Here is a 27,821-nt window from a genome sequence, read left to right on the forward strand (position 1 = left end):
TAATAGCTTTATTAGAAAAAAAAAAAAAATCTATTTTTTGAATTGTCCAGTTGTGGAATTGAGGTCTACTCTATTCTCAACTAGCTGAAACTCAATCTTTAATCCATTATGCTGTTGTGTAGCAGGAGGTAGATAAAGATCATTGGCAGATATGGAATTCCCTTAGAGGTCAGGAAAATCTGCTGGACATGCCTTGTAAAAGAAAGTTTTACTTTCCAGTATCCTTTTGTTTAACACTAATAAATCCTCTCTCGTCTCAGTGATAAGTAGGCTGAGATGGTTGCTTTTATTTCTGGCAACCATTAAGAGCGGTCATTCCACCGTATGGGAAGACGGTATAAATGTCTTTTGAATAGATATCTCTAGGATGAATGCCAACTGAGCTGGTTCTGTTCAAAGCCTGCATAGTAACTTGAACTTAGTTATATCCTTTCTTTAGCCAAATCAATATACTGCACACTGCACCCTCCCACTAAGGTTAAGAGTATGAGCAGTTGAATTTTAATTTCAGTAATCTGTTCTTCACTGCAAAGTTGAAACTACAGATTTTCAGTTTCAGAAAACAGAATTTAAAAAGATAACTACTCTATGTAAGTTAAATATATCTTTGTTGAAAACATAATGGTATACAGGCAACTACAGGATTATAAACAAGCTGTGATCCAAAGGCCTGGTAAATCCATTGTTTAGAATTTGCTACATAGTCCTCTGTTAAACCATTCATAAATGACAACTAATATTTATCGAACATTTACTGCTTGTCCGGAGCTGTGCTAAGTGCTTACATCAATATCTCCCTTAGTCTGAACAACTCTATGAGGGGGTGAACTCTTCTATTTCTCATTTTACTGATAAGGAAACTGGTGCACAGAGAGATTAGGTAATCAATCCAGGATCATATAGCCAGAAAGTGGCAGGATGTCATCTAAACTCAAGCAAGCAGACCATCCCTAAAGCCTCCTCTAGCCTAAGCCTTAAGCATCATGAATTTCATCGCTTGCTGATGAGCAGGTCCAGAGTCGTAAAAGCAGTAATTACTAGGTAATAAGAGTAACTTTAGTTCTGGAACATAAATGTCAAAGTACAAAACAGGATAGAAGAAAAACTTTTTTCTTTTTTTTCCTGGCAAGGAAATCTAAGCATTGATTGAAAGATTTTATAAGGCATGATTTAGCTATTCTATATTTCTGAATGCAAAACTAAAGCAGATTAACCTTTGAATGAAGACCAATTAAAATTTCCCATTTTCTTTCCCTTTAAACTCTTTTGAGTATGACAAAGGTATTTTTTCACATGTATTTTTATCTCAGTGGTATTAAAACTGAGTTTTAGAAATTAAACAGGACTAATTCTTGGTTATATAAGAACTATTGTTATTTCAAAAACTTGAATTTTTAAAAATAAACAACCACTTAGAAGTATCAAACAAATAACATTTATTTAGTAATTGTCAGGCATTTTCTTCAGTCTAAAATTCTATGAGTCAGTTTTCTAGGAAAATTGCTACGCTCTCTTCCCCCTTATCATGTAAACTTTCTTAGCTTAAAATTGTGTACTCTTAGCTTCTAATTTTTTATACACCCAAGCCAAACAAATAACAATGTATTTTCTGGTCAGTATTTATTTCTATTTTAACCTCAGGTTTGCCCTTTGTTCAGTGCAGACAGGTCTAGGCTATTTCTTCTTACAGTTATATGAGTTTTTCTTACTACCTAAAGTTAATAAAAAAGAAAGTATATGTTTATACTTCAAAAGAAAAAAGGAAACAGAACAATCTTTACTGAAAGTTCTCAGCTAAGGCTTAATATGTACCTAGGATTCTAAATAAAAGTGCACTCTTTCCTTGGATGGCACATTTTCTTCTCTTTCATCATCTCATACTTTTCTTCCAAAGTGAGGCTCCTTGACTTATGTAAACATGATTCCAAAAGCACCAAAATTCCTCTGTTAACAAGGCAATTGATTCTACTTATCATATCTAGCTAAATGCATTAATAGTTGGAACTGGTTTCCTACTCGTGGTGATAGGTTATAGTGAGTCACCCCCTCTCCAACCAGTGCCCCTGGTGACCAATGGCATGTATTTATGAGGTAATGGGTCAGAATTCAAGACTCAGGCTGTGGTTGAGGAGTAGCTTTTCTGTAAGACAATGTTAACTGTTACCGGAATTCTACCCTAAAACTTGGCACCACCTCGAAACTGAATGTTTCTCAACATTTATAGACAATCACATACCCTCAAACTTGCTAAGCCAGATAGAAGGGAGTGTTGGAGATGTTGGAATGCTCCCCCTGGTAGTCACTTATGGACTTCAGGTGGTGATACCTAATGAAGTCTTGAAGAGTAAGAAACCAGCCAGGCCAATATGATGGGGGAAGGTAGTTCCATAGAGAGGAAAGAAAACATTTTTAAAGATACCAAAAGGGAATAGGAAAATGATACACTGAGGAAACTGCAAGAAGTTTGCTATGGAGGCATGAGACAGACATGTGGAAGAATGGCAAGAGAAGCCAGTGGGAGGATCTGGGTCTTCATGATAAAAGCATTTATATGCAATGCTTGGACTACATGTTGAAGGCAGTGAAGAGTCACAGGAAGATGTGAAGTAAGAATGAAGTATGAACAGATCCACTCAGACTTTAGTGGATGGCTTGAATCGAATAGGAAAACCAATCAGGAGCTACTATAATAATTCAGGTGAGAAATGATGAGGGCCTGAACTAACCAGCAATGGGTATGGAGGCATGTGGTCAGAGTGACTGACACAGTAGGGGGCAGAAAAGAGGGCAGAAATCAAGGATTTTCAAGTCGCTAGTGTGAGTAGCTGCTTGAAGTAAAGAATTATGAAGTAGTTTAGGCTGAGTGGGGATGAAATGAAGCCAGTAGTGGGTAAAAGGATTGGATATCCAGCAAATCTGATGCTTATAGGGCACTTGTTTTCCATTTATTACATTTTCTCTAAAGAAATATCATCATTTTAAAGGTCATTTTAGCTGTTATTATGGACGGTCTACTGTGTATTTCCAGAAGCAAAAAAGAAGTCATGGTTAATGTTAAATATATTTATAACCTATATATTCCAATGAGTATCAAAATGGATTGAACCCATATGTCCAATTCACATTAAAATATATGTCACAATCGAACTGCTTTTAAAGTGTGTGTCAGAAACAATTACCAGAACAAATGTCAAGTATCCCAGAGATGCATTAGTTCAACTTACCAAGTCATGCCATTGTACTTGAACTGTTTGCTACTTGGATATATATCAAAATGTAGATACATGTTAGAAATCTGTTCTTGTAGACTTTAAAAAAAATTCTTAAATTTCATATTTTGGAAGATAAAATATGAGAAAAAGACTGCTTTATGTGTTTTACCTCCAAAATGTGTACCTTTACTTGGGGGGCTGAGAGCCAAGAAAAATTCCAAAGTATACTGCTAGTACAGTATGAATGCTTGGATAACATAGCTAAATACATTGGGGTGAATTAAAACACCAAACAGAAAAGACTCTTTACAAGTATCTAGATACTGGCAAAACAGAATTCTTCTGAAGAATCTGTTAAGATATATTTTATAAAGGATGAATTATGTAACCAGGTTTGCTTCGATGGAATGAATTATTGTCAAATGTCTGAGACACAATTTTTTAGCATTTCTCAAAAAACGCTTTCGAAAATTCACACAAACTGGGATATAGCTTCTTAACAAAAATTAACACGACCTATGGTAACTTTACCCTATTTATTTCTCAATGTGGCTTAATCTAGATCACGGTAGAATAAATTTCCTACACACTAAGGTGTTAAGTAAAAAGCTGGTAGATAATAACCATTGCCCCTTCCCCACAAAAAAAAAACAAGAAAAGGGTATCATGAAAAGCAAAAAAAATCTATCATCAAATTCCAGTTCCTTTGTATATCTAGATTCATCACCGATCTATTGAAATTGCTCCTAAAATGTGCAAAGGTTTTATTATAAGCATAGGATATTTTTCTTTTTGGTAACATAGCAGAGACATTATTTATGAAGATGGTTTCTTCAACCAGAAAACACTATATAGGAAAAATATAGAGAGAGCTTGCAATAATTTTATTATAACTGACAAATTCAATATCTGGCAGTAATATCATTATGTTAGAAGATTTACTTACTCAAGAAGATCTGGGTCTAGTCCTTCTGATATCATTTTGTTTCTTATTGCCATCACTGGAACACCCTAAGTGAAGGATACAAGATAATTCAATCATTAAAAATCCTTCCTTTATATGTCTCCACAGATTACCTAAAACAAGACCTTTAGATGTCTTACTATTTAAAATAGTTCTTAATTTGCTTTTATATTAGTATGTGCATCGCACTTGAGTAATCTAAAAGGTACATATTTTATACTGACCTAATGCAATCAGTGCTATCCAATACCACAGAAGCCCAAATTAAATCCTTTGAGCTTATTCATTACTAACTCTGATGTATAAAAGGCAGAGATCATATTCTCATTCTTCTTATAACACTAACAGAAAGAACACATTGATAAATGATTGAAACACTGGCTAGAGTGATACAATGAATGCTTAACAATATGAATAAATGTGATTTCAAATAAAGAATTCAGAGCTTTCTACTCTTAAGTATAGCTATGCTTATGCTCTTTTCATAATAAAATGGTCCGATTCCATTTGAACACTTTAGGCACAAAGGTCAAATAGAATTCAAGAACCCTCCTGGGACTATATGATATATATCTTCCCAACACCAGTACAAACACTAAGTAATGATAATTCTAGAAGTGTAAAGTTGCAAAAATATTAAGAACGTGAATTTCAAAGTTCAGGTTAAGAATATCAACAGTGAGAAAAGGATAAGACAGAAATAAATATAAATGTACTTGGAATAAAGTAAGCAAGAAATGAAAACTAACACCACTTAAAAAATATATTACCCCAAAGTAAGGCTGGCTTGAGTGAAATATATTTTAAAACATAATTTACTCAATAGTAAAATTAATTTTAATAGTAGAGGGGTTCAAGACCAGTCTGGGCAACATAGTATGACCCCATCTCTACAAAAAAATTTTAAAAAATTAGCAGGGCATGGTGGTGCATGCCTGAGCCAGGAGTTCAAGGATGCAGTGAGCTATAACCACAACACTGCACTCCAGTGCAGTGGGCAACAGAGTGAGGAGAGTAGAGGAGAAAGCTAGCTACTTAAATGACAAGGCTGGGAATTTAACTTGATAATTAAATGCCATTCAACTATTTAGAATAACAGAAAGTTAGGAGTTTGGAACATTTCATAAAAAAAAAAATGGAAGTGCTTAGTAGAAAAGGGGAAAAGAAAGCAGAGTTAATGCCATACTTTTTTAAAAAGACCTCTCAGCTTCTATTAGCTATGATTTTATGGTATAAAGTCTTTCTATAAACTCAACTATGTGATTTATTTATTATACTTTAGCATAATCCACAGGACATTATTGGAAAGGTTATACAAACAAGTTACAAAGCCGAGAAAACAGAAGGGAGGAGAAATGAGGTTGAAATAAAACATTTCCTAAAATATAGCAAAGAAAGTGTGCATGGGGTGGAGGTGACGGGAAGCAGTGGGTGAGAAGCAAGGAGTGGGGAACAGGGAAGTTCGTGCAATTAGATAAGCTTCCTATTTTAATATTAGTTTCATGGAATTGGTTATACTATAAGAATGATAGAAACTTGAACCTATAAGCTCCATATTTGAATCTTAGTTTCTTGGATTGGCTTACAGCACAAGAGTACAAATACACATACCCAAAATTTGGTGCCTTTAGTCATTTCTGCATATGGCTATAGGTAAAAGGAAATACAGTCAACTTCTAATATCCCACATTAAAGACTTATTAACACCACCTTAATACAAATCTCATAAAGCTTGATAAAAAATAATTTTGCCTGTGTTCCAAAGAATGCACTCCAAAGGGATTTGCCATTGTTTCCAGTGATGTTGCTTAGAAAATTTGTTGTTTTCCTGTATTCTTCTTTAGAGGTCAAGTAACAGAGTCTGGTTTGTTAAACATCAAAAAGAAGTGTCCAATTTCTGATTGCCAAGAGACAAAGCTACTGGTGGTCTAAGGAGGACATGAGAGACCTCAAAACTGAAGTCTACTGAACTGTGGGATTATTTTTGGCAAGTGAAAATGGCAATTGGTCCAACATAAGTAATGAAGAAGAGAGAAGGCAGCCATAAGTCTGATGTTCCAAAAAATCACGTCTGTATTTGCGTCACTGGAGAAAGTGTGTAAAGAAGCCACACTAATGAAATTATGATGGCAGCACTAATAGTGAAATACTAGGTACTTATATCACAAAAACTGTTTGGAGGTTTAGAGGCCTGCCAATATTTACATTTATTTGTTATTGTGTTAATGAAAGCCAAACTATTAAATCCCTTAATAAACCATGTTGAAATTTTCCTAAAGTTTTAGATTAGAAGGGGGGAAAAAAAGTCTTACTCAACTGAAGAGATATAAATGACTTTTCTTTTTTTAAAATAAAAAATGCTCCTTATATTTTAGAATTTTTCCTCTCAGTTTATGAGTTTGAATCACAATTCAATTATGAAAGAAGGAAAATATGAAGTCTTTTTCCTACCTAAGGCAACAATAAAGAAAAACGCTATTGAGTTGGTAGGTGGATAAAACTTTATTTGTAGGGAGCAGGAACAAGCAGGAATTGAAAAGATGTTATGGGTTGCTAAAAGCCAGTACTCCAATTAGGCTCCTTTTATTTAAAATTTAACTTAGTAATATGGACTCAACCATATCCTTGCCTTCTGATTGTCAATAGTGCTATCTTTAAAATATCTATACTGTACTTTATGAACTATATTAGGATGTTATATTTAGGATACAATTTTGAGATAAAATATTATACATAATAGATAATTGTTTACTGAACAAATCACAACACAAAAGAAAGCACATGCTCAATGATCTTCTCTCTTTCTGGAAGCTTTCAGTGAAGGGATACAAAATTAATTTAAATAAATCTCTTAATCACTGTAAAATGAATATTGCTATCTAAAAAAGGGGCAGCTTTATTTCTAATGACCTGTACAGATCTAGAAAATGCTAGACTCTGATATTAACTCTGATAATGTTACCACCAAGGGTTGTTAATTTGAATCTAAATATATGGACCAAAGGGTCTCACAAATCTTGATTACTACTACACACAGTGGTTTCTATTGGTTTCTATGAAAGTTAAGAGTAAATTATTCCTTTTTCAAGGATTATCTCAAGGCATCAGTTTCACAATAAGTATTTCCCACTGACTGCAATCAGGTATCTTTAAAGATGAAGGAAAAAGTTGCTTGAATAAATGGGCAAAAATGATACCAGCTATGACTATGGCCCCAGGAAGTTGGTAAGGCAATTAATGCTGCTTTATTAATAAAACAAATACATTTTAGCAGTTTCAAAAAGCGAGGAATCTATTGTTGAGACACACGTCAAAATACAGCTACATCAATTTCCCCATGTGATTGATTCTCCTCTCAACCTCTCGTATAAAATACATTGTAACACGATAAATATCAGGTGTTAATGACCAAAAAAAGTATATTGTGTTTTATATGCATTTTGTAGCTAATTCAAGTATTTGTTGGATTTAAGAATAATTTAGGGCTGTGGAGGACCCATTTTCCTCTCTTCACTATACTGCAAAAGCAATATCTAAAATTTAAAGATTCACTTTGATAGGCTAATTAATGGTAGAATTCCATTTTGAATATATAGCTCATTTGATTCAAATGATACAGTATTTGTTTTTTAAAACATATATTAATTAGAAATTTCTAAATTTAATTATACTTTTACTTTCTAGGAATAAAAACTTTGAATAAAAATTTTAGAAGAATTTTTATAGTGAATCATTTTGGAATTTGCTACTTAAGAGTATAAGTTCAGACGGTCTCCTGATCAATTTTTGAAAACTTACTACTACTTGTACCTGTTCAAGAGGATTTAAAGAACTATCTCTAAATATAGCAATAAAGGCTAGAAAGAATAGAATTCTTAGTAATTAATAATGAAGATTTTTCTAATGACTGAAATCACAGAATATTCATTTTTAAATTAATTTTCCAATAGTGGTAATGTGTTTGAACTGGTATATTACGATTCTTTCACTCAAGATGCCCTTAGGGATCTAATAGGTACCCATTTAAAGAGAGATGGCCAGAATTAGGCATTACATGTGTCTACAGAACCACAATGAAGGCCCTGAATCATAACAATGTGTCATCAGTACATGGTCTAACCAACTAACTGAATAAAAGTCATTTGTGAACTTGGGCTAGAAAAAAACCAAGAAAAAATTTGGAATGCTTCACTGAATTATGAAAACCTTCAGTAAATTGTACTTAGGTCTGAAAATATTTTTTTAAATTATAATATTAAGATAAATACAAAAATATAATTATCTTCAGGTAGAATAGATAATTTTCATTCATTTTTCCCAAGAAAATTCAGTATTTTGAAATCTACTTTATTTCTTTTAAAACACACAGTTAACACATCAGCATTTTCTCCTAAATGTTAAATAATCTTTAACAAAAAGTTAGTTTACAAATGAAGTATGTTGTTGCATCTTACATTGCTGTGACCAATTCAAGACAAATTATTTTCTGATCTAGGACTGTCTCATTATGAATGTTTACACTGTCTGAGATCCTGGTTAGAATGTAGTGCTAAAAACGTCTTCCTCAAGTTGTAGTCCCTAAAATCTCTTAGGCAATTCTCTCCCTCCTCAGGTGAGCCCACTTCCTTATTACAGCTCATTTGAGTCTCTAGTCCTTACTTTTTCTCTCATCAATTAAACACAATCTTAAACAAATTTATAGCTAGGTTGAGAATCATGATATTTTTAAAAAGAGTAAATCTACATAAGTAACTACTTAATTTATATGACTATTATTTCCTCCTCACCAATTTAGAAAACTTTTAAGTGAGGCCCCTTCTTATTTCTGGCAGAGGTGGTCAGTGAGAAAGATGAAAGAAAGGTAGTGAGAAATTAAAAATGTATAACTGTAAAATTATAGGTGGATCAGAGCAAAAGGACTATACCACACATTTCAGCAAGCACAAAAACTGTGATTGCTAGTGTATATCTTCAAGAGCTTCCTTATGAGCCTTAATAGAGTGCTGTTCCTTTTGTCACAACTTCTAAAGAGTTAAGAAGTTGTTTAAATGAGTTAGAATGAAAGATATGAAGTCAACCATTAAGATATTTTTCTGTTAATGCCTTTTGTTATCATTTTATATATCACAAAAAGGAAATTCTTGTGAAACTTAAAGCTATTATAAGCTAATCCTCTAAATGTTCCCTTCCTTGTGTTTGCTTGCTTCTGCCCCCTCTTTGTCTTTCTGTCATGGGGAAAGGGGGACAGAGGTAGGGTGTAGTAGCAAATTTAAGGCAGATGAAGTAAATTTTATCAACACAGCAAATTAAATAGAAATCAAGAATTAAACATTTTGGCTTGAAAGGACTGTTACAGATAAGCCATCCTACACACTGTTTAAATTATTTTCATTATAATATCAATGGCACAAAAATATGATGTGGAGACCAAATTCCTGAAGAAATACATTCTCTTCTAACACACTTTGAAAACTGATTTGACAAACTTAACATCCCAGGTTTATTACCATCTAGATTATTTTTAAAAGATTATTTTGCATTCTCAATTCTCTTACATTTCACTTACTCCCCCTTTTAAATTATTTTTTAAATTAAAATTTCAATTATCTGGTACATTATAAGAAAACAAAGTACTCAAGTGTACAGTAACCAAATATCCTTCTACAACTCTGAGACTGGCATCTATATAATACACCAGTTTGTTGGTATGTGACTATTCTTCAAATATGACTGAGAATTCCAAAACTTCCTGAGGCTCACAATTCAAAATATATTTTCCAGAGACTGTACGCACTATAAATAAAAATAGTCATGGTAAACAACTAGATCCTGGAAACAAATTATTCACAAAGGAATACTTTCATGGCAATTGAATGCCACCTAAGGATAGCTATAATGAAAAATATGTGATATTAGTATTAAAATATTCTGATCTGTATAATTATATCAACAGTGGTATTAGTGAAGAACAGATGAGAATGAAGGGTGGCATGTGTAATATTACCAACTACATATTGGCAAGCATGTAACTTACTAGGTACCTGCCTACTACATGGCAAGTACTTCCTGTCATCTTCTATACCACACATCAAGAAAAGCAAGAAATTTAAAACTTGGACTTAGTAATATCATTGTTTACTGCTTTCTAACAAAGAAAAATTTAAAAGAAAGAATAAACAGAAGGGCAAATACATAATTTAAAGGCAGTCTTCTCAACACTTAGAAGTTGAGAAGATTGTGCACAGCATGACTAGTTCTAAGTTCCCTAACTTTCAAGGCATCATGGGGAGAGTTCAAAATGCAGCCAAAATGACTGAAAAATAATAATCTGCAAAACTGGCATAATAATTCTTCACACATGGTTTCCTTAGGGGCTGGTTTACTGACTTTAGCAGAGAATAAGTAATTTTTGTACTTCTTTTCCAAAAATATGACAAAAAGTGGTGTGTTTCTAGGTTCTCTAGATACTCAGGCCATGGCAAAGCATAGGTAACAGCAGGGGCTTCCAGTTGGTGGCTAACTGTCACAGTTTTCTGGTTAGGGGAAAGCTCTATATAAACCTTCTTGTATTTGATATAAGATAGAATGTAGAGGAACAAGGTTATCTGTCAGAGGTCACTTGAATTTCATTTATCCCAACTCAAAGTTACTCTACCATTCTGCTAAGCTTTGCTTCTTTCTTTTAATTATATTCAAATAGACTTGGCTAACTATGTAGCTGATGTGAAGGATAAAATATTTTTATTTACAATTTTCAAGGTTGGCTACATTGTGCAATTAATTAAAGAGACAAATGTTTATTTGCATTCCTGCTTTATCTACATTCATAAGTATAGAAAATCAAGTAATTGGGCATGAAGGTTTTATTTTCAATAAACAGAGTGAGGCTAAAACAATACAAAAAATTATCTCCCTATCCCCCAAACCTTCATGTGCTCAAAAACCATTAACATTAATATTGATTAGTAAATATTAGGTATCATAAAAAATGAAATACATATTAATATAATACATATAGTTTTAAAACAATGAAATAAACAACATATAGTTATTAAACGAAATCCATACCAGTGTTTTTCACAGCTGTGATTATACATTGAACCAGTAGCTCCTCCTTTGGACTACACTATTGATCTGTGATGAGGAACCTACCCTGGGGTTCCCTGGACCATGGAAAGCATATGACTGGGATCATATCCAAAAAAAGGTTTTAAAGATTTTAATTGCTCTACACCTTGTTTGGTATCTAAACAGCACTCTACTTCATGCTTGATTAGTTTCACGAGGTCCAAGGTGCATAACTTCTTGACAAACATCTTTAATAATCATTTGGAGCCTCTTCATCCTTAGGTAATGGAAGTCACATTTCTCCAGGCCAACATCCATGGCTGGCAACCGATACATCAGAACCACCAGAACCAAAGAGATTATTCAATTCACATTTTAAGCCAGCCAAAGAAAACAGAGCTTTAAAAAAGTCTAAGTATCCGAAGAGACTGTTTTGGCAAATATGGTTTCAAAAAATACAAGTCATTAGCTTCTTAATGTGGAAGTCGGACTTTCCCAATGCACAATTTATTACTGGCAAAGGATTCACCAAGCTCTGCCAGTAAAAAGAGGAGAATTGTTGGAAAAGTGATCTATGTACACAATTCCAGTTAAGTTATAAAAGCAATATGTAATTTAGTAAAGGCTTGTGCTGCACTATTATGACAACAAACATTAAATCAGAATCAATTATCTGCCACATTTGGAACACAACAGTATTACTCATTGAAAATTTTGTATAAAACTTGCTTAAAAAGGAGAAAAAATGTTGGAAAATGCCAGCAGGTGTTCCAGGAACATTGATTAACAACAAGATTCACATTTAGGGATCAATTGATTACAAATCTAAAGGAACTTTAGATTTTATTTTATTTATGAGGGAGCTGAGGCCTTGAGAAGTGAAATGACCTGAACATGGTCACACAAGAAGTGTACGACAAAGCTAAGAAACTATACCATGTTGCATCTCAGAAGTACAGGGTAAAGATCTGGGTATACTCCTAGGCATTTAAATTGTCTCTCAGAGAAACAACTGATTTCTGGAATTGTAATCATTCTTTTATCTCACAGAGGGTAATCCAGGAGTGACAGAAAAAAGCATGGAGACCAAAGAACAAAGTAATGCTTAGTACTCTCTGAATTGGTACTTGTGGTAAGTGAAGGACTGTGTTGGCTTCTGTTCAAAGGAGTTTATATTAAATGGTCTTAATATCTGGGCTTTAAAATAGATCTACTGGTTTGTGACAAGTGAGGCAAGGCAAATATAAAAGTAGGACATTCCAGGGTATAGCTACGACCCAGGAAAAGGAAGCCAAAAAAGATGGTAGCTCATCCCGATATCCAGGAAGTCTGAAAATTAAAAACAAAGCCTGTTTTTTAAATAATCTGCAGGACTTTCTATGTCTACCTACCTGAAGTGAATCACTACACATTGGTAGTCTGCAAATTCAAGCTTTCTATACTAGACGATAAGCTTAAAGGACTTGAAAAACACTTTTCCACTGTCTTATTACACAGAATGAAACGGTTCTAAACAATAATTCAGGAAGGAAGTGGGAGAAAAGATTAAAAGATTGTTGAGGAGCTATTACATATCAAGATGCTACTGACTGGAAGAATATTACATTTTAGAAAATGGTAAGAAACTCAGCATGATTGGAATATAGGTATAATACTCTGCTTATGGAAAAGGAACTCATACTTTTAATGACAAGAATATAATGGTAATGGAAAAAGGATAAATCCTATTATTGCCCTTTCACAAGGTAAAAGACCTTGTAGTACTGTTAATTCCCTTTTTAGGGTATACAGATGGTTTTTTTTAGGATCTTTGGAATAGATTTTTATACTGTTGGCATAAATATAGTGATTTTTTTTTCAGAGAGATAGGTTTTTTTTGAGACCATGCTATTTTCCCTTTTGTTAATACAAACGATTCCCTAAAAGTTGGAATGTAGGTTTCTAAAATTAAGCTTCTATAACCTGTAGTAACATGTACAATGGGTGGTAAACTACCCAAGACTATACCTATAGACAAAGTAGAACTCATTTAATGAATTATGTTGATATCAGTATTTCTCTACATTGACAACAAAAGCTAAATCTTGTGTGGTGGGTAAGCAAGAGAAACCTTACCCACGCCATGAAGTTGAAAAAAATTGGGTATTTTAATGAAAATCTAAAATCTTGTTGGGAAATGAAATACTTTTCAATATTGATAAGGCAGTATGTAATGAAGCTGCCCTCTAGAATTAGCTGGAGTTAGGCTCCTTTTTATGGCCAGTGGTCAATTTTGTTTTTCTTTCTATCTATATCCCTCTGAACCCTGTTTGTTCTCAAGATATACTCAAGGAATTGAACCACCTTATCAGAGTTTATACTCAAGGAATTGAACCACCTTATCACAGTGAACTATAAGACTAACAGAAAATAGACTAGACTAACAGAAAATGGGAAGGCATATCACCATCCTAGAGTACAGAGAAACAAAGCTATCTGGATTCTTCACATCTCAATGACAGAAATTGAATGATTCAATGGCACAGATTATAATGCATCTCTAATGACTCTTCTCCAATCCTGTAAGGCATTTTCTAAAGCAGGGTGCCACTGTCATCTGTTCTTCCAGTGAAAAGTTATAGTTTTATAAAAGAATGGATATAGGAAGCACAACTAGCTATGCAGATACTGCTGAAGAACAGTATTTTAGGTGATGACTTATGACATTAGAATGATCGTACTTCTGGAAAAGTGTTAAGTAGTTCAGAAAAAGCAAAAGATTATAATTAGCAATACCCACAGGTATGTTCAAGGGGCTTTAGACTGAAATCAAAGGATAAAAAAAATCCTCAATTAAAACTGTAAGACTAGATCTACAAATAACAATAATGCAATAAGGAAGAATACAGAGTGGAAGAACTATTAAAAAATTATTAGGAGGAAAAATGTAAACAGAAAATAAATCCAACAGACTAAACAAAGTGTGTGTGTTTGTGTGTATGTGTGTAGTTATACAAAGCAAACTTGAAATTTCAAAATAAGTAAATCTTGGGAATTGCTAACACTTAGTGGGAAGAAACTTGTGCATGAGAACTGGCATTTGAAAGGAATGTCTTACAATGTTTACAACAGAGGGAGGACAATAACTATAAATCGATACATATACACATATATGGAAATTCTTGAACATGGGATAAAGAAACTCCTAAATGAGGCTAAAGAAGGTAAAAGTTGTATTATGAGATAGAGCATACTTTTTGGCCGCCAAACCAGATGGAGGATTTAAATAAGGCTTTCCTAAAACATTACAAATAGGCACAAAGATAAGATACAGATATGACAGGGGGACATTACCTATCTATATGTACTAGAAGCTTAATTTTACCCAAATCAGAACATCAGAACATCTGATAAATTCCTATGTTGCTTTGCTGAAAATTTCTTTCTTTTTTTTTTTTTTAGACAGAGTTTCACTCTGTTGCCTGGGCTAGAGTGCCATGTCATTAGACTAGCTCACAGCAACCTCAAACTCCTGGGCTCAAGCAATCCTACTGCCTCAGCCTCCTGAGTAGCTGGGACTACAGGTGTGTGCCACCATGTCCAGCTAATTTTTCTATTTTTTGTAGAGACGGGGTCTCATTCTTGCTCAGGCTGGTCTCGAACTCCTGACCTCAAGAGATCCTCCTGCCTCAACCTCCCAGAGTGCTAGTCAGCCTCCCAAAGTGCTAGGATTACAGGCGTGAGCCACTGTGCCTAGTCTGAAAATTTACTTCTTAAACAGACGAAGAAAGCAATGAGGGAAATGGGTTTAACTATTTGTACTTAAGTTTGAACACAAAGGCCAAAATGAATGATGATACAGAAGTGACAGGAACTCTGGTAGTGACCATATCAAGATTTGACAATCCTGGGCATTGTCTAACATGGGGCCTACATCTGTTGCTGGAAATTGACAGTCACTCATGATATTCTTAAGAAATAGAAGAAAGGGTAGATTTATAGATGGTTCAATATTAGAATCCAAAGAATAATGACTGACAGATTCATGTCAACCTTGAGGAAGACTTCTACTTGGTCTACTCTTGGTTTGGTCCTACAAAACATTTTAAACTGATAAATTGAAGAAATGGGAGAATATTTACACATTTCCAGGTGATACAAAGCTGGGAAGGAGAGTTAATATGCAGGATTAAAAAGTCCTTTCAACAAATATTGATTGTATACCTTTATGGGTAAGGTGTTAAAATGAATACAAAGATTATTCAAGATACCATTCTTCCTCTCATGGTTCCATTTTCAACTGGGGATATAAAAATATGGACAAATAATCACAGAACAAGGTATGAAGTGATAAATTCTAGAAAGATTACAGATAAAGTGGTTGGATAGGTCAATGAAGGGAGATATTAATTAATTCTAGCTTTATGTGCTGGTAGGTTTAGAATCTGGGATGATTTAGTGGCAGCATTCATAAGAACATGTTAGATGAGTAGAATCTGGACATGTAATAAGGGGAATCTAGATTCAGGAGTAAAAAAGCATGGAGCTTACATAGGGAAAAGTTTGTGGTTTTGTCTGACTGAAGAATGGAATTCAGGACAGGGAGCAGTAGGAAATAAAAATTGGGTAATAAGATTCTGGGATATAGGTTGGCACAATAAACTAAAAACAATAAAATTCAATTTAACTTGGATAAATTTCTAGTTTTAGGGTGGCAATTTGATGTTGTTCTCCCCTTTCTTCTTGCAAATCACCCTCAAACAATAAGAAACAGAATATAACCTCTAGCTTTACTGATACAGATGCATATACGAACCACATTACAGGATAGTTTAGAGCAGACAGAAGAATGATTGAGGACTTAGCATAGCAATGGAAGGCCAAGTTCATGTGCCTGAAAAGGGAGACACCATGAAGTAGCAGCACTTCCAGAACCCTGGAAATGCTTAGGAAATAAAAACACCTGTACCAAAGACAGGAAGGATGCAAAAGGCTGAATACAGGAAGACTTAGCTAAAATCAGAAAAAGGCTGAGGCAAAGAAGTTGAACCCTTGATCATACTCAGTGCCATCAAGCAGAAAGGATGGACTGAAGTTAAGTACCAAGTACTGCTAGCGAGTTAAAACTTTCTTTTCTTTTTTCTTTTTTGAGACACAGTCTTGCTCTGTTGCCTAGGTTAGAATGCAGTGGCATCATTATGGTTCACTGCAACCTCAAATTCGTGGACTCAAGTGATCTTCCTGCCTCAGCTTCCTGAGTAGCTGGGACTACAGGTGCGTGCCGTCATGCCTGACTAACTTTTTTGGTTTTCTTTTTGTACAGATGGGGTTTTGCTATTGCCCAGGTTGGTTTCAAACTCCTGGCCTCAAGCAATACTCCTGCTTCAACCTCCCAAAGTGCCAGGATTACAGGTGTGAGCTACTGCGCCCCACCAAGGCTTTCTTTTTTAAATAAAACAATTAATTATTTTCTTAAATGTTTTTAAATTTAAAAATATGTATGATGTTAATATATAGTTTATAATATTTTAAAAAGTTCTTAATCAGAAGAACTTTATTCCAAAATACATGTGCTGTATGTGCCAAGTACCAACACTAGATATTCTAATTTTGTAGTGTGGGGCCCAGGAACTTATATTTTGCAATTTTCTCATTCTGAAAGCCACTGAGCTAGTGTGAAAAAGAAATCTATCATCAAAACCTATGAAAAGATAAAATGGCACAGAGAAAAATATAGGCATTTTCATTCATAACTAAATACTATGTGCTAGGTATTGTTCTAGGAATGGGAATAGTACAGTACACACAAAAAGTTCCCTGTCCTCATGGAGTTTATAATTTAGTAGAGGAAAAGACACAAATATGTAAAATATGAACAATGCTAGAAGCTGATATGAAGAAAAATACAGTAGGGAAGGGGTAAAAAGAGTTGGGTCAGAGGACACTACAACTCAAATAGGGTGGTCAAGGAAGACCTCACTTAGAAGGTAATATCTGAATAAAGATCTGAAGGAAGTAAGGGAGCAAACCATGAAGATATGTGGGGAAGAGTATTTCAGGCAGAGAGACTAGACTAGCTGATACAAAGGCCCTGAGACAGGAGACTGCTCATATATTTCTCCAAGGAAATCAAGGAGGCCAGTAGAGCTGGGGAAGAATGAGTGACAATATGAAATCATGAAGTTAGCATGGGAACTAGATTGGATGAGATCTCATGGGCCTGCCTATAAAAGATTTTGGCTGTTACTCCTAGTGAGATGGTAAACCATATGATTGAAAAAAAGAATATTTAAAGGGCCAATTATTTTACATGTATATATATATATATATCTGAAAACAATGGAACCTGTTTAAGTAATTAATAACAAAAATTAAAATTGCAAGTTATGTCTGGAAACTTTGCCAAATAAATCTACGCAATAGCTAATATCTTAGTGTTTAATAAATATTTCTAGAAAAAATGGACAGTAGATTTACACTGAAAAGGAAAAAGAATGTTTGAAGTTCTTGTAAAATCAAAGGTAATGTATCAAGGATATAACAGGTATCCCAAGATACAGTCTTTCATAAAAGATTTCAGGGCATTCAGATATCACTCAGTAGATTTTCCTATTTCCTATTTTATATAGGTAAGACAAGAAGGGACTAACACAAAAAGCCTTTTTCGGAGTCATTTTGAAGCTTTTCCTCTTTTGTTTAAAAGACTCAAACACACAGTTTTTAACAAGTCTATTTTCAATCTTAGGCTTTCCCAGGTTCTAGCTTCAAAAATGCATTCATCATGATTCACATTCAAGCTGGCTCTGCTTTATTCTTAATTTAAAAACTTTATATGTTTTTCCCAAAGCCTGTTTTTTTTTTTTTTTTTTTCCTGGAAAGCCTAGAGCTTTCCTGAGCCTAGAGCTTCAGGAAAAAAAAAATAAAGGGTTAAGAAAAAAAGAAAATTTTAAAGTGATAAATCCACTCCTTCTGATAGCTAGGGAAAGTGAATATACTTTTCTCCCTCCCCTTCCCACCCCAGCTTCTAAATGAATCAATCTACTCTTTCTGGTTGTCAGAGAGTATTTGCTTTTAAATTATTTTGGTGATAAACAATGCCATGGACAGCAAAACAAAACTGTTCTTCTTTAGTATTAGTACTGTATTTCTTTTGCCTGATAATAGAATTTTATAAGAGTATTAATTTTTTCATTAACAGAAAAATGATGGACAGCTACCTTCTTCAACCATCGAAATAGAACTTTCTACAGGAATGAAAAGAAATTAACTTCTGCTGTTAGAGACAACTGCAAATATTTTTGGTATCATACCATGATTTCTTAGAAAAAATATGAGTTATGAAGTCATATATTGAAAGCATTATTTACATGGCCAAGAGATCACTGATAGATGCACATCAGAAAAAAATATTTAAAAAACATTATTTGTGCTAGCATATGGGAATTAAGCTAAAAATCAAATGATTTACCAAATGAATATTCTACTTTCATTCCTTTTTGATACATCCATGATTTGCATTGATAACTTTGTGTAAAGCAAGGAAATTTACATAAATCTTTATTAAACTATGTTAATTTGAAATATGTGATCAATTCTAATTAGAAAGATTTGATTTCTGGCTGCTTTTTATCAGGGTATTAATTACAATAGAAAAGAAGTAAGAGAGAAGAAAACTTGGTCACTCAGTTTAGCAGTTTTCTCAGATTGATAAAATAACAATGAAACCTCCAGGGTTAAGAATTTCAAATGAGGCTGCTAGACAGAGAAGACAGACCAAATTAGCTTACCACTTGAACCATTTTGAGATATCTGGCATATCTTGGATCCTTGGCTACAGTTAAGATATTTTCTGCTGATACTTCACTTTCGTGTGGTCCAGAGTCTTGTGTACTGTTCTGCTGTAGAGAGTATTTTGTATAAATCTTTAGACAATTCACAAAAGGGGTCCATCATGTTACTTAAAAGGGATGTTTCTGTCTATAATTCTAAGGCAATAAATATCAGAAAAAAATCATATTTCTAAATTTAAATACTAATAATTTAATTATGGGACATATGTTTCTAAATATCTACAAATACTTAAATTTGACTTCAGAGGAAGCTACACTTAATATCAACACTATATTATTCCTTAAAATGCAAATATATTCATGCATTAAAAAAATTAAAATTCTGCTTTACTTGTCCACAGGGTGCTGATATAAAGCAAGAACTATAGGTGGATATATTATTTTAATAAAACTTTTAATAAAGCTAATAAAACTATTTGATTCATCAACTCTAACAGAAAGCGAATTGATTTCCTAGGTATCTACCATCTACCCAATTTAACTCTTTATTTATTGAATCACCTTAATCTAAGGGGACATGGCTCTTCTAACTTTTAGAAAGTGATTCCTGGAGAATTTTTGGAAGAGAAGCCAGTTTCTCAGACAAAATTATCTGGTTTTGTACACTTCAGCTACTGATGGAACTATTAACAGTAACATTGTCCACAGAGTGGTTAAGATTAAATACTAAATATTATTTACCATGAAGAATACTGGAAAATGATCTTTTAGATAAAAACGCTTTTATTATACAAGCAGTCCTCACTTTACATGGTACACTGTTAACTGAAACTTGTCCACATGGAAACCCTACCCTTAAGTGCAAGTTAGGACGACTCGTATATAGTACTTGATTTTTCTATCAAACTGAACATTTAGAATAAACTTACTTTTTTGAATCTCGCTCATTATCTGTATATAAGTGTTAAGAGGAATTTCTTTAACAGAATGAAATCGATTTTATATGTCTATGCTGAAATACAGGTAAAATTAATTTCAGTTAAAATGTAAATAAATGTCTAAATCTTCATAGTCTTTAGAATATGAGTATGAATTACATATTAAGGGTTTTTTTAATCAAATAATTCAAATATAATCTAAATCTGTCAAAAACTCTGAAGCAAAACATCCAAAAATCCCTTAGGTTTCTCCTGTTATATGATACTGTTAAGTGAACAAAAGTAATTATATATATATATATATATATATTCATCTATAATGCATATAAGTTTAAAAAGTCCAAAACAATGTTAATTAATAAAAAATTCAAATGAAATCTAAATTTTTTTTTAATTTATGGACATTAAACTCATATAACAGCACAATAGAGCTAATGAGAACTACAGCCCAGCCTAACAGATTTCAACTCCCAGCTGTTAACTTTTGCCTAATAACCAATACCTCAACAAGGTTTAATTATGTAATATCTTACTTATACCTTTGCTGCTTGACTGACCCAATAAATCCTCTACCATATCTCTCAACTGTCCTTCATTTTATTCTCAAATTAATCTCAATCTGCATAACTGGATATTCTATTGTGAATAATGATAAAATCTGAACCATGAAACTAAAGTTGCAGAAAAATCAATATACAAACCTTAGGTCTTTGACTTGTGTATAGATAGTGATAAATGAATGGTTTTTTAAAAAGTGTATAATTATACTTTATCTGATAATTGAGTTCACTGTAATGTCAATGTAAACTCAGTATTAAGCAGTACTTAAGCCCATTTCAAAATATTTTATACAAAATATACAAATTAATAAAAATGAAGAAATGAGAAGCTGACTTTGAATATTAAGAACATGCTGAAGTTATTTTATTAAACTAATCAACACATAACTTTATCATAATTTGTAAAACTTTGCAAGCCAACAGAAATTTATAAATCCTCTAAATAAATTAATATGGCATATAATTTTAAAATAAAATTGCCAGAGATATACCAGGTCATTCTGAATTTGCAAAGCAAATTAAGAAATTCAGCTGTGATTACTGGTAATCAATTTTTCGGGACCTTAAATAGGTGAGGACCAACACAACTGCATAAAAGTTTTAAAAAATGTATTATAGATGGCATTCTTAATAGTGCCTAGAAAGATTACTATTTGAAGTTAGACAGATACCACTTAAAAATTTTATAGAAACATATGACAACTATATCCACCAAAGAATAACTACTAGGTACAGTAGCAATACTCTCTTAATATTCTTTACAGATGTCTTGTTTTAGAAAGAGGATAGTTCATATTCAATTGAGAGAACTTTATAAAGTTAAACTCCTCTACATTTGGATTTCCTCTCATATATTATATATATTTCAGTGTCCATCAAAATGGAATTAGTTATATTAATTAAACAGGTGTTAAACTTTCTAATATCTAATTATTAAGTAAATGATCATCTAATTCATTGCCCAAATACATACTCTATCTAAATTTATGGTTTCTTTCCCAGGGCCTCACACCACATATCCTCAATATGTTTGATGAATTGAGCACAGCTACTGGAGAAAGTGCACTACAGCATAGCAGGTAAGAACTAGGGCTCCTGGCATCAGTCTGCCTGGGTTAAAATTCCAGCTCTTCCATTACTATTTAACCTTCAGCAAGTTACTTAATGTCTGTGTACCTCATTTGATCCATCTGTAAAGTAGGATTGATAATATAGTGCTCACATCACAGGGCTATTGTGAGAATTAAATGAGTTAATTTATGAAAAGCACTTAAAAATGTATGTGCCCTGGCACACAGTAAGTACCCTTCAAATGATAGCTATTACTATCATTGTCAACATCATTATTTATCTAAAAAATATCCTGTGAAAAGTATCTCCAGGTACAAATGTAGAATTCCATTATATAGGAAGTCTACCTGTTTATTAATTACTTTGGTAGGCCAACATTTTAAGATTATTTTATTCTGTATTTATTATTATTATTTTGGAGACAGGGTCTCACTCTGTTGCCTGGGCTAGAGTGCAGCGGCATCATCATAGCTCACTGCTACCTCAAACTCCTGGGGTCAGCTGCCTCAGCTTTCCAAGAAGCTGGAGTAGCGTGCCACCATGCCCAGCTAAGTTTTGTATTTTCTGTAGAGACAGGGTCTTATATGTTGCTCAGGCTGGTTGCCAACTCCAGGCCTAAAGTGATCCTCCCACCCTGTCCTCCTTAAGTGCTAGGATTACAGGTGTGAGCCACCACACTCGACCTTATTTTGGATTTTAATACCTCACTGAGATACACTAAAGATTGTCTGTTCTCAAACAACAAAGAATTTTCATTTTTTGAAATAAAAAATAATATAAAATTTAAATTTATACAGAAGCACAGATGAACATTAAGACATAAGAGCCAAATGTAAAGTGTGGCTCCTACTAGGATGCTGATTCAAACAAATCAATTTTAAAAACATACTTTTTAGACAATTGGTATTTCTAAGAACAGTAACTCTCAAATTTCAAGAGCCTACAAATCACTTAGGGATCTTGTTAAAACGTAGATTCTGATTCAGCAGGTTTTTTGGGAGCCTGAGGTTCTTCATTTCTAATAAGCCCCCAGGTGATGTCCCTGTAGCTGGTCCACGGGGCATACTTTGAGTAAAAAGAGGTTAGATGATACCAGGAAATTACTGTTAATTATATTGTGTATGACAAAATATGATAAAGACATTTAAATGAGAAAAATATTACACAAGAAATGTCAAAACTTTTCAAAGATGCTCAAGGAATTATGTAGGGGTAAAATGACATGATGCTTGGGGTTCATTTCAGCAAGTGACAAGATAGATGAAGCAATTGTGACATCTTAACTGGGAATCTGGGTAATAGGCATTGAGTATTCATTGTACTCCTCGTTCTATTTTTGTGCATGTTTACAATTTTATAATGAAACATTTTAAAAGTACATTTCTTATAAGAACTTAGAAAAATTTCCACAGGGAACTTGAAGAAAATAATTGTATTCATGATTTTTTCTAGCCCTATACAGATTTATTTTCTTTTTTATAGGCAAAAACAAAAATATTAACTTCAGGAAGCCTTTCAAAATAATAAAATAAAACAGCTAACTTTTTCCCCCAAAATTTCATTTTGTATCTTAAGGTTTTATAATTTTACTATTAAAATTTTTACATTTTTGTTTAACTTCTTCCTTCCAAACTGCTTCTTAGGTCTATCAGTTTCAACCAAGAAGATCTGCTCGTCCTTGGAACTCAAATACTTACCTGTGATTGCTCTGAAGTGACTTCTGAATGTGGTCCATTTGTGACATTAGTGACACTTAAAGGAGATACTTCAAATGTGACATCATCTAGGCCTGGGATAGATGACAACTGAGAAATGGAGATTAGTGTTGGTATACAAAGATCATATTAGGTGCATAAATAAACACTAAATTTCCAGGTATGAGTACGAGGTCTGTCCGGAAAGTATCCAGCCACTGTTAATGTAACAAGAACACAAGAATGGTTACGTGGCTGAATACCTTCCAGATAGACCTCGTATTTTTAATAGCTGTCTTAAGTTCTAAGTCTATACAAATAGGTTCATAAAATCTCATCTTTAATTCTCCATGTCATAAGCTAAAAGTGAAAGACAGTCACAAATAAAATACTTCTGAAGAATTTCTCAAAAATCTAATTTAGTTTATAATCATTCTTTTCCCAGAAATTATTTTTAAAATACAGACAATCCTAGTGTAAGGACTGAGAGCAGGGGCTTTGGAGTCAGATTAACTAGGTTTAAGTCCCAGTTCTACCATTCACAGCTGTGTGATATTGTGTAAATTTTCTCAGTTGTAAAGTGGAGATAAGAAAATTTACCTTACAAAGTTATTGCAAAAGGATTTTTATTAAAATTTTTATTTAAAAAGTGCTGTGTAGCATGTGTTAGGTTTGAATTATCTGGAACATGACAAAACTTGTCTTTACATTTTAATGTATGAAACAGCTCATTCCTTTTTTTTTTACCATTTACCACTGTTATTAAAATGTTGTTTCTTATACACAAAAAATAGGCACACTGTCAGCCTTTCGACATGCAGTGATTAAGCATTTGAACCTGAAATAGTTAAGCATTTCAGATTAGCTTTGCAAGATCCATGCAAACCTTCTTTTCTGATTTCATTTAGATATCAATGATACACATTTGTCAGATGTTTGACTGACTTTGGGGATTAATTCTAAGGCCATGGAAATAACTAAGGTTAACTTGCCCATGTGGGATCTTAACGTGTGACCTTGGACTCTAACTCCATGAGAATTCCCCAAACATTAAAAATGGAACATGCTCATAATAAAGAATAATGAAAACACCAATGGTAACAAGATCTTAAGCAGCAATATTCATTGAGAACTGATGACTGATGACAGTACTTAGCACAGTGGCTACAGCCCAAACAGTTTCAAGTGGGCATGGCTGTTAGAATATCTTGAACATGTTCAAGGCCAGGTATTCTAAATTTCCAAGCTAGAGAAACGTTATAAGGGAAATAGAGTTGCTGAAGTCCATTAAGGAGATATAGAAAGCACAAACTAGATACTCTGGTCCTTATTCTAAAGATATGTCATTTTTTTATTACTCATAAATATTCAACAAATATATTTTAGATCAATTTTTTTGGGACTAAGTCACAATAAAACACAAAGTAACAAAAATATACTAGGTTCTCCATAACTTTATAAGCAGAAAAAAACCCACACGTACAATAATGTTAAAAATGAAACCAAGTTAAAACTAAATATGCCACTGTTATTCAACAATATCTTTAAGCTTTCAAATCAGAACAGTATTCTGTTTTTCCTAGTTATCACTTGTAATTTCTGACATCAAAAATGGTTTTCTTCATTAGCATTTAAGATATTTACAAATGGAAAACAGGTGATACTGTTTCTACATTTTGCTCTGAGACATCTAAAGATTTATATAAATATTATTGTATTATCTGTTAAAATAATTTTGAATTTTCCATCAAATGAAGTGAACTATATAACAGGTCAATTTGTTAACATGTTATTCACGTGATGTCTTTGCCTAGCCTAATGAAAGTAATTTTAATCCATGTGCACATTTTAATCAATGGTTCATAACAAATATTTCCTTTGTAATTATAATACATTTTTTAAAAAACAAATCATCGTACCACTTCATAGATACAGGAATTAAACTGAATTCATTCCCAAATGCAATTAAAGTTAGGTATGACTCAGAAAGTTGGTATATGTATAGCAAAGTTTATACTATAAATTATTCAGAAATACAAACCTTTGCATCTAAAATATTGAGGGTTGTTTCAATTTGTTGGATACGAAGAGAAAGGTTTGCCAGTTTCTGGAAAAGAAAAATTAGAGACATAAGACTAAAGTCTTTGATTAAGATAGACTATTAACAAGAACAACAAAGGGCAGAGTAGAAAATATTACAAACTATGGTTGTATTTGTCATTTTCTAATATACTACTGTGTTATTTACATGACTAGGAATGGAAACTCAAGCATTCTATTATCTTTATTAATATTCACCAATAAGAAAGTTACATTTTCAGTTTTAGCAAACTCATTATCAGAACAGTAAACAATCACTGGGACTGGAATATAAACTTAACCAAGGACAGAGTCTTTTGTTCACTGCTATATCTCTAGTGCCCAGAACAGTACCTGACACTTAACAGGAGCTTAATAATTATTTGTTGATGAATGAAGGAATTCTTCAGAGAAAAAAAGAATAAAAATTAGCCAAAGATTGCCTACGACAGGGTCTGTCTTTATAAATCACTTAAACATATAAATGTATATAATTTGTCTCAAATTCAGACTTCTTAGGTGTGAAGAGTAAAAGGAGATGAAATTGGAAGATGAGTAATTCATTTTGGAAAGAATTAAAACAAAAGAAAAATTAGAAGGAGTACTAAAGAAGCAAAAAGAAGCAATCTGCCATCAAAATGCAAGATAAACCAGATCGAAGAGCTTGCCATGCTCTAGTTACTTTGTACAATTAAATTATCCATATACGTATACACCTACACAAATAAAAGTAACATCATAAAATATGATCCATATGAACATTTTTTTTCAAACTCCCTAATCCTGAACATTATTATATTCAGACATACAGTCCAAGAGCAGTTAGCCAGTTTACTATAACAGTTTCAGATATACAGCATTCTGACTGCCTTCTGGGATATTATTAATATCACAATCATGACTAATAAGAATTTTAACACCCTGAGAAATGGTCATTTTACCCACAATGAGGGGGAAAAACTGAAAGTAGGCACAGAGTAAGTTAGTGCTTCTTTACAGGGTACTTATTTTTAAGATGAGCATCTTGATATCCACAAGGATATAATCTAAAAATAAAATATTAGAATCTAGTATTAATGACATCAAAGCTAAGTTTAACCATGACTTCCAGAATTTGTTCACATAAAGGTTTTATGTAAACATAAATACAGGTTTAGAAAACATATCATGGATAAATCCCTCTTCAAACAACAGCTGTACTCCCGAAAATCATGGAAACTTAATTTTTGGCAAATTTAATCAATCTTAATTCACTAGAGCAGAAATCCTACAGCAAATTAATTTTTAAAGTAAGTAATAATTTCTAACTTACTTAAAAATGAATATATTGGTTTGATTAAAGTGAACACAAAAAGAAACAAAAAACTGAATTAAAAATTTAATTTTTGTTTTTATATACCTATATAAATATGTACTTTTAAAAAAATCAACATAAACATTTGAGTGTTTACCTTACTATGTATGCTACACTGTATATGCAACATATCTTTTGAAATCTCACACCATATCCATGAAGTAGGAACTACTGTGCCAGTTTTAAAGATGAGAAAACTTGGCCGGCGCGGTGGCTCACGCCTGTAATCCTAGCACTCTGGGAGGCCGAGGCGGGTGGATGGCTCAAGGTCAGGAGTTCGAGACCAGCCTGAACAAGAGCGAGACCCTGTCTCTACTAAAAAATAGAAAGAAATGATCTAGACAAAAAAAAATATATATAGAAAAAATTAGCCGGGCATGGTGGCACATGCCTGTAGTCCCAGCTACTTGGGAGGCTGAGGCAGTAGGCTCGCTTGAGCCCAGGAGTTTGAGGTTGCTGTGAGCTAGGCTGACACCATGGCACTCACTCTAGCCAGGGGAACAGAGTGAGACTCTGTCTCAAAAAAAAAAAAAAAAAAAGTAAAGATGAAAAAACTGAGTGTATTCATACAACCAAAATAACCTGAACTCAAACCATCCAACTCCAGAGGCACTACTCAACAGATTTTCAAGAGAATTTTACATTGTTAAAACATGATAGCAAATTCTTGTGTATTGTATAAGCAGAATTTTTGTTATCCAAAGCTAATAAATGATCAATCTGCTTCTCACTAAGACGCTACTGCTACTAGGAATCAAATTTTTCTGATCTTGATGAATTTCTTAAGATAGATATTATTTATCTGAAATTATTTTAAAAATTGGTATTAAAAAATTTTCACGGTTGATTTATAAAGCAAACTTGTCATTAAATGGGCACTCCAAGGTTCACATAGTACAGGCTGAGGATTGAAATTCAGATTTTAGTAAATAAGGGTCTAAGAATGAAAATGTTTATTAGGAAAATTATAGTTGATAAAGAAGACTGAAGAGGCTTGGAGAAAAAAGTTATACTTTCATGTGCAGTAGTTCTTTTTTTTTTTTGATACTGATTAGTTTGGTATGGCGATCGTTTGCTTTGTCATTCATTTTACCTACTCTCATCTACTATAA

At 33.1% G+C, this 27,821-nt stretch overlaps 1 protein-coding gene across 3 annotated transcripts in view; it reads right to left on the reverse strand.

Moving 5' to 3' along the window:
- The window catches only part of CCDC53 (coiled-coil domain containing 53), a 63,478-nt gene that overhangs the window by 22,035 nt on the left and 13,622 nt on the right, over positions 1-27,821 (reverse strand). The window contains exons 3-6 of one of the 3 annotated variants that reach the window (XM_012650255.1): positions 25,318-25,383; positions 23,280-23,387; positions 19,011-19,118; positions 4,159-4,223 (exon numbers count right to left, since the gene is read on the reverse strand). In XM_012650255.1, the coding sequence (XP_012505709.1) occupies positions 4,159-4,223; positions 19,011-19,118; positions 23,280-23,387; positions 25,318-25,383 (347 nt within the window). Of the gene's footprint in view, positions 1-4,154; positions 4,224-19,010; positions 19,122-23,279; positions 23,388-25,317; positions 25,384-27,821 lie in introns of those variants that run through there. The other 2 variants (XM_012650253.1, XM_012650256.1) reach the window with 2 other exon arrangements.

This window comes from Propithecus coquereli, unplaced genomic scaffold, assembly GCF_000956105.1.
Source record: "Propithecus coquereli isolate 6110/MARCELLA unplaced genomic scaffold, Pcoq_1.0 Scaffold316, whole genome shotgun sequence".
Taxonomy (NCBI): domain Eukaryota; kingdom Metazoa; phylum Chordata; class Mammalia; order Primates; family Indriidae; genus Propithecus; species Propithecus coquereli.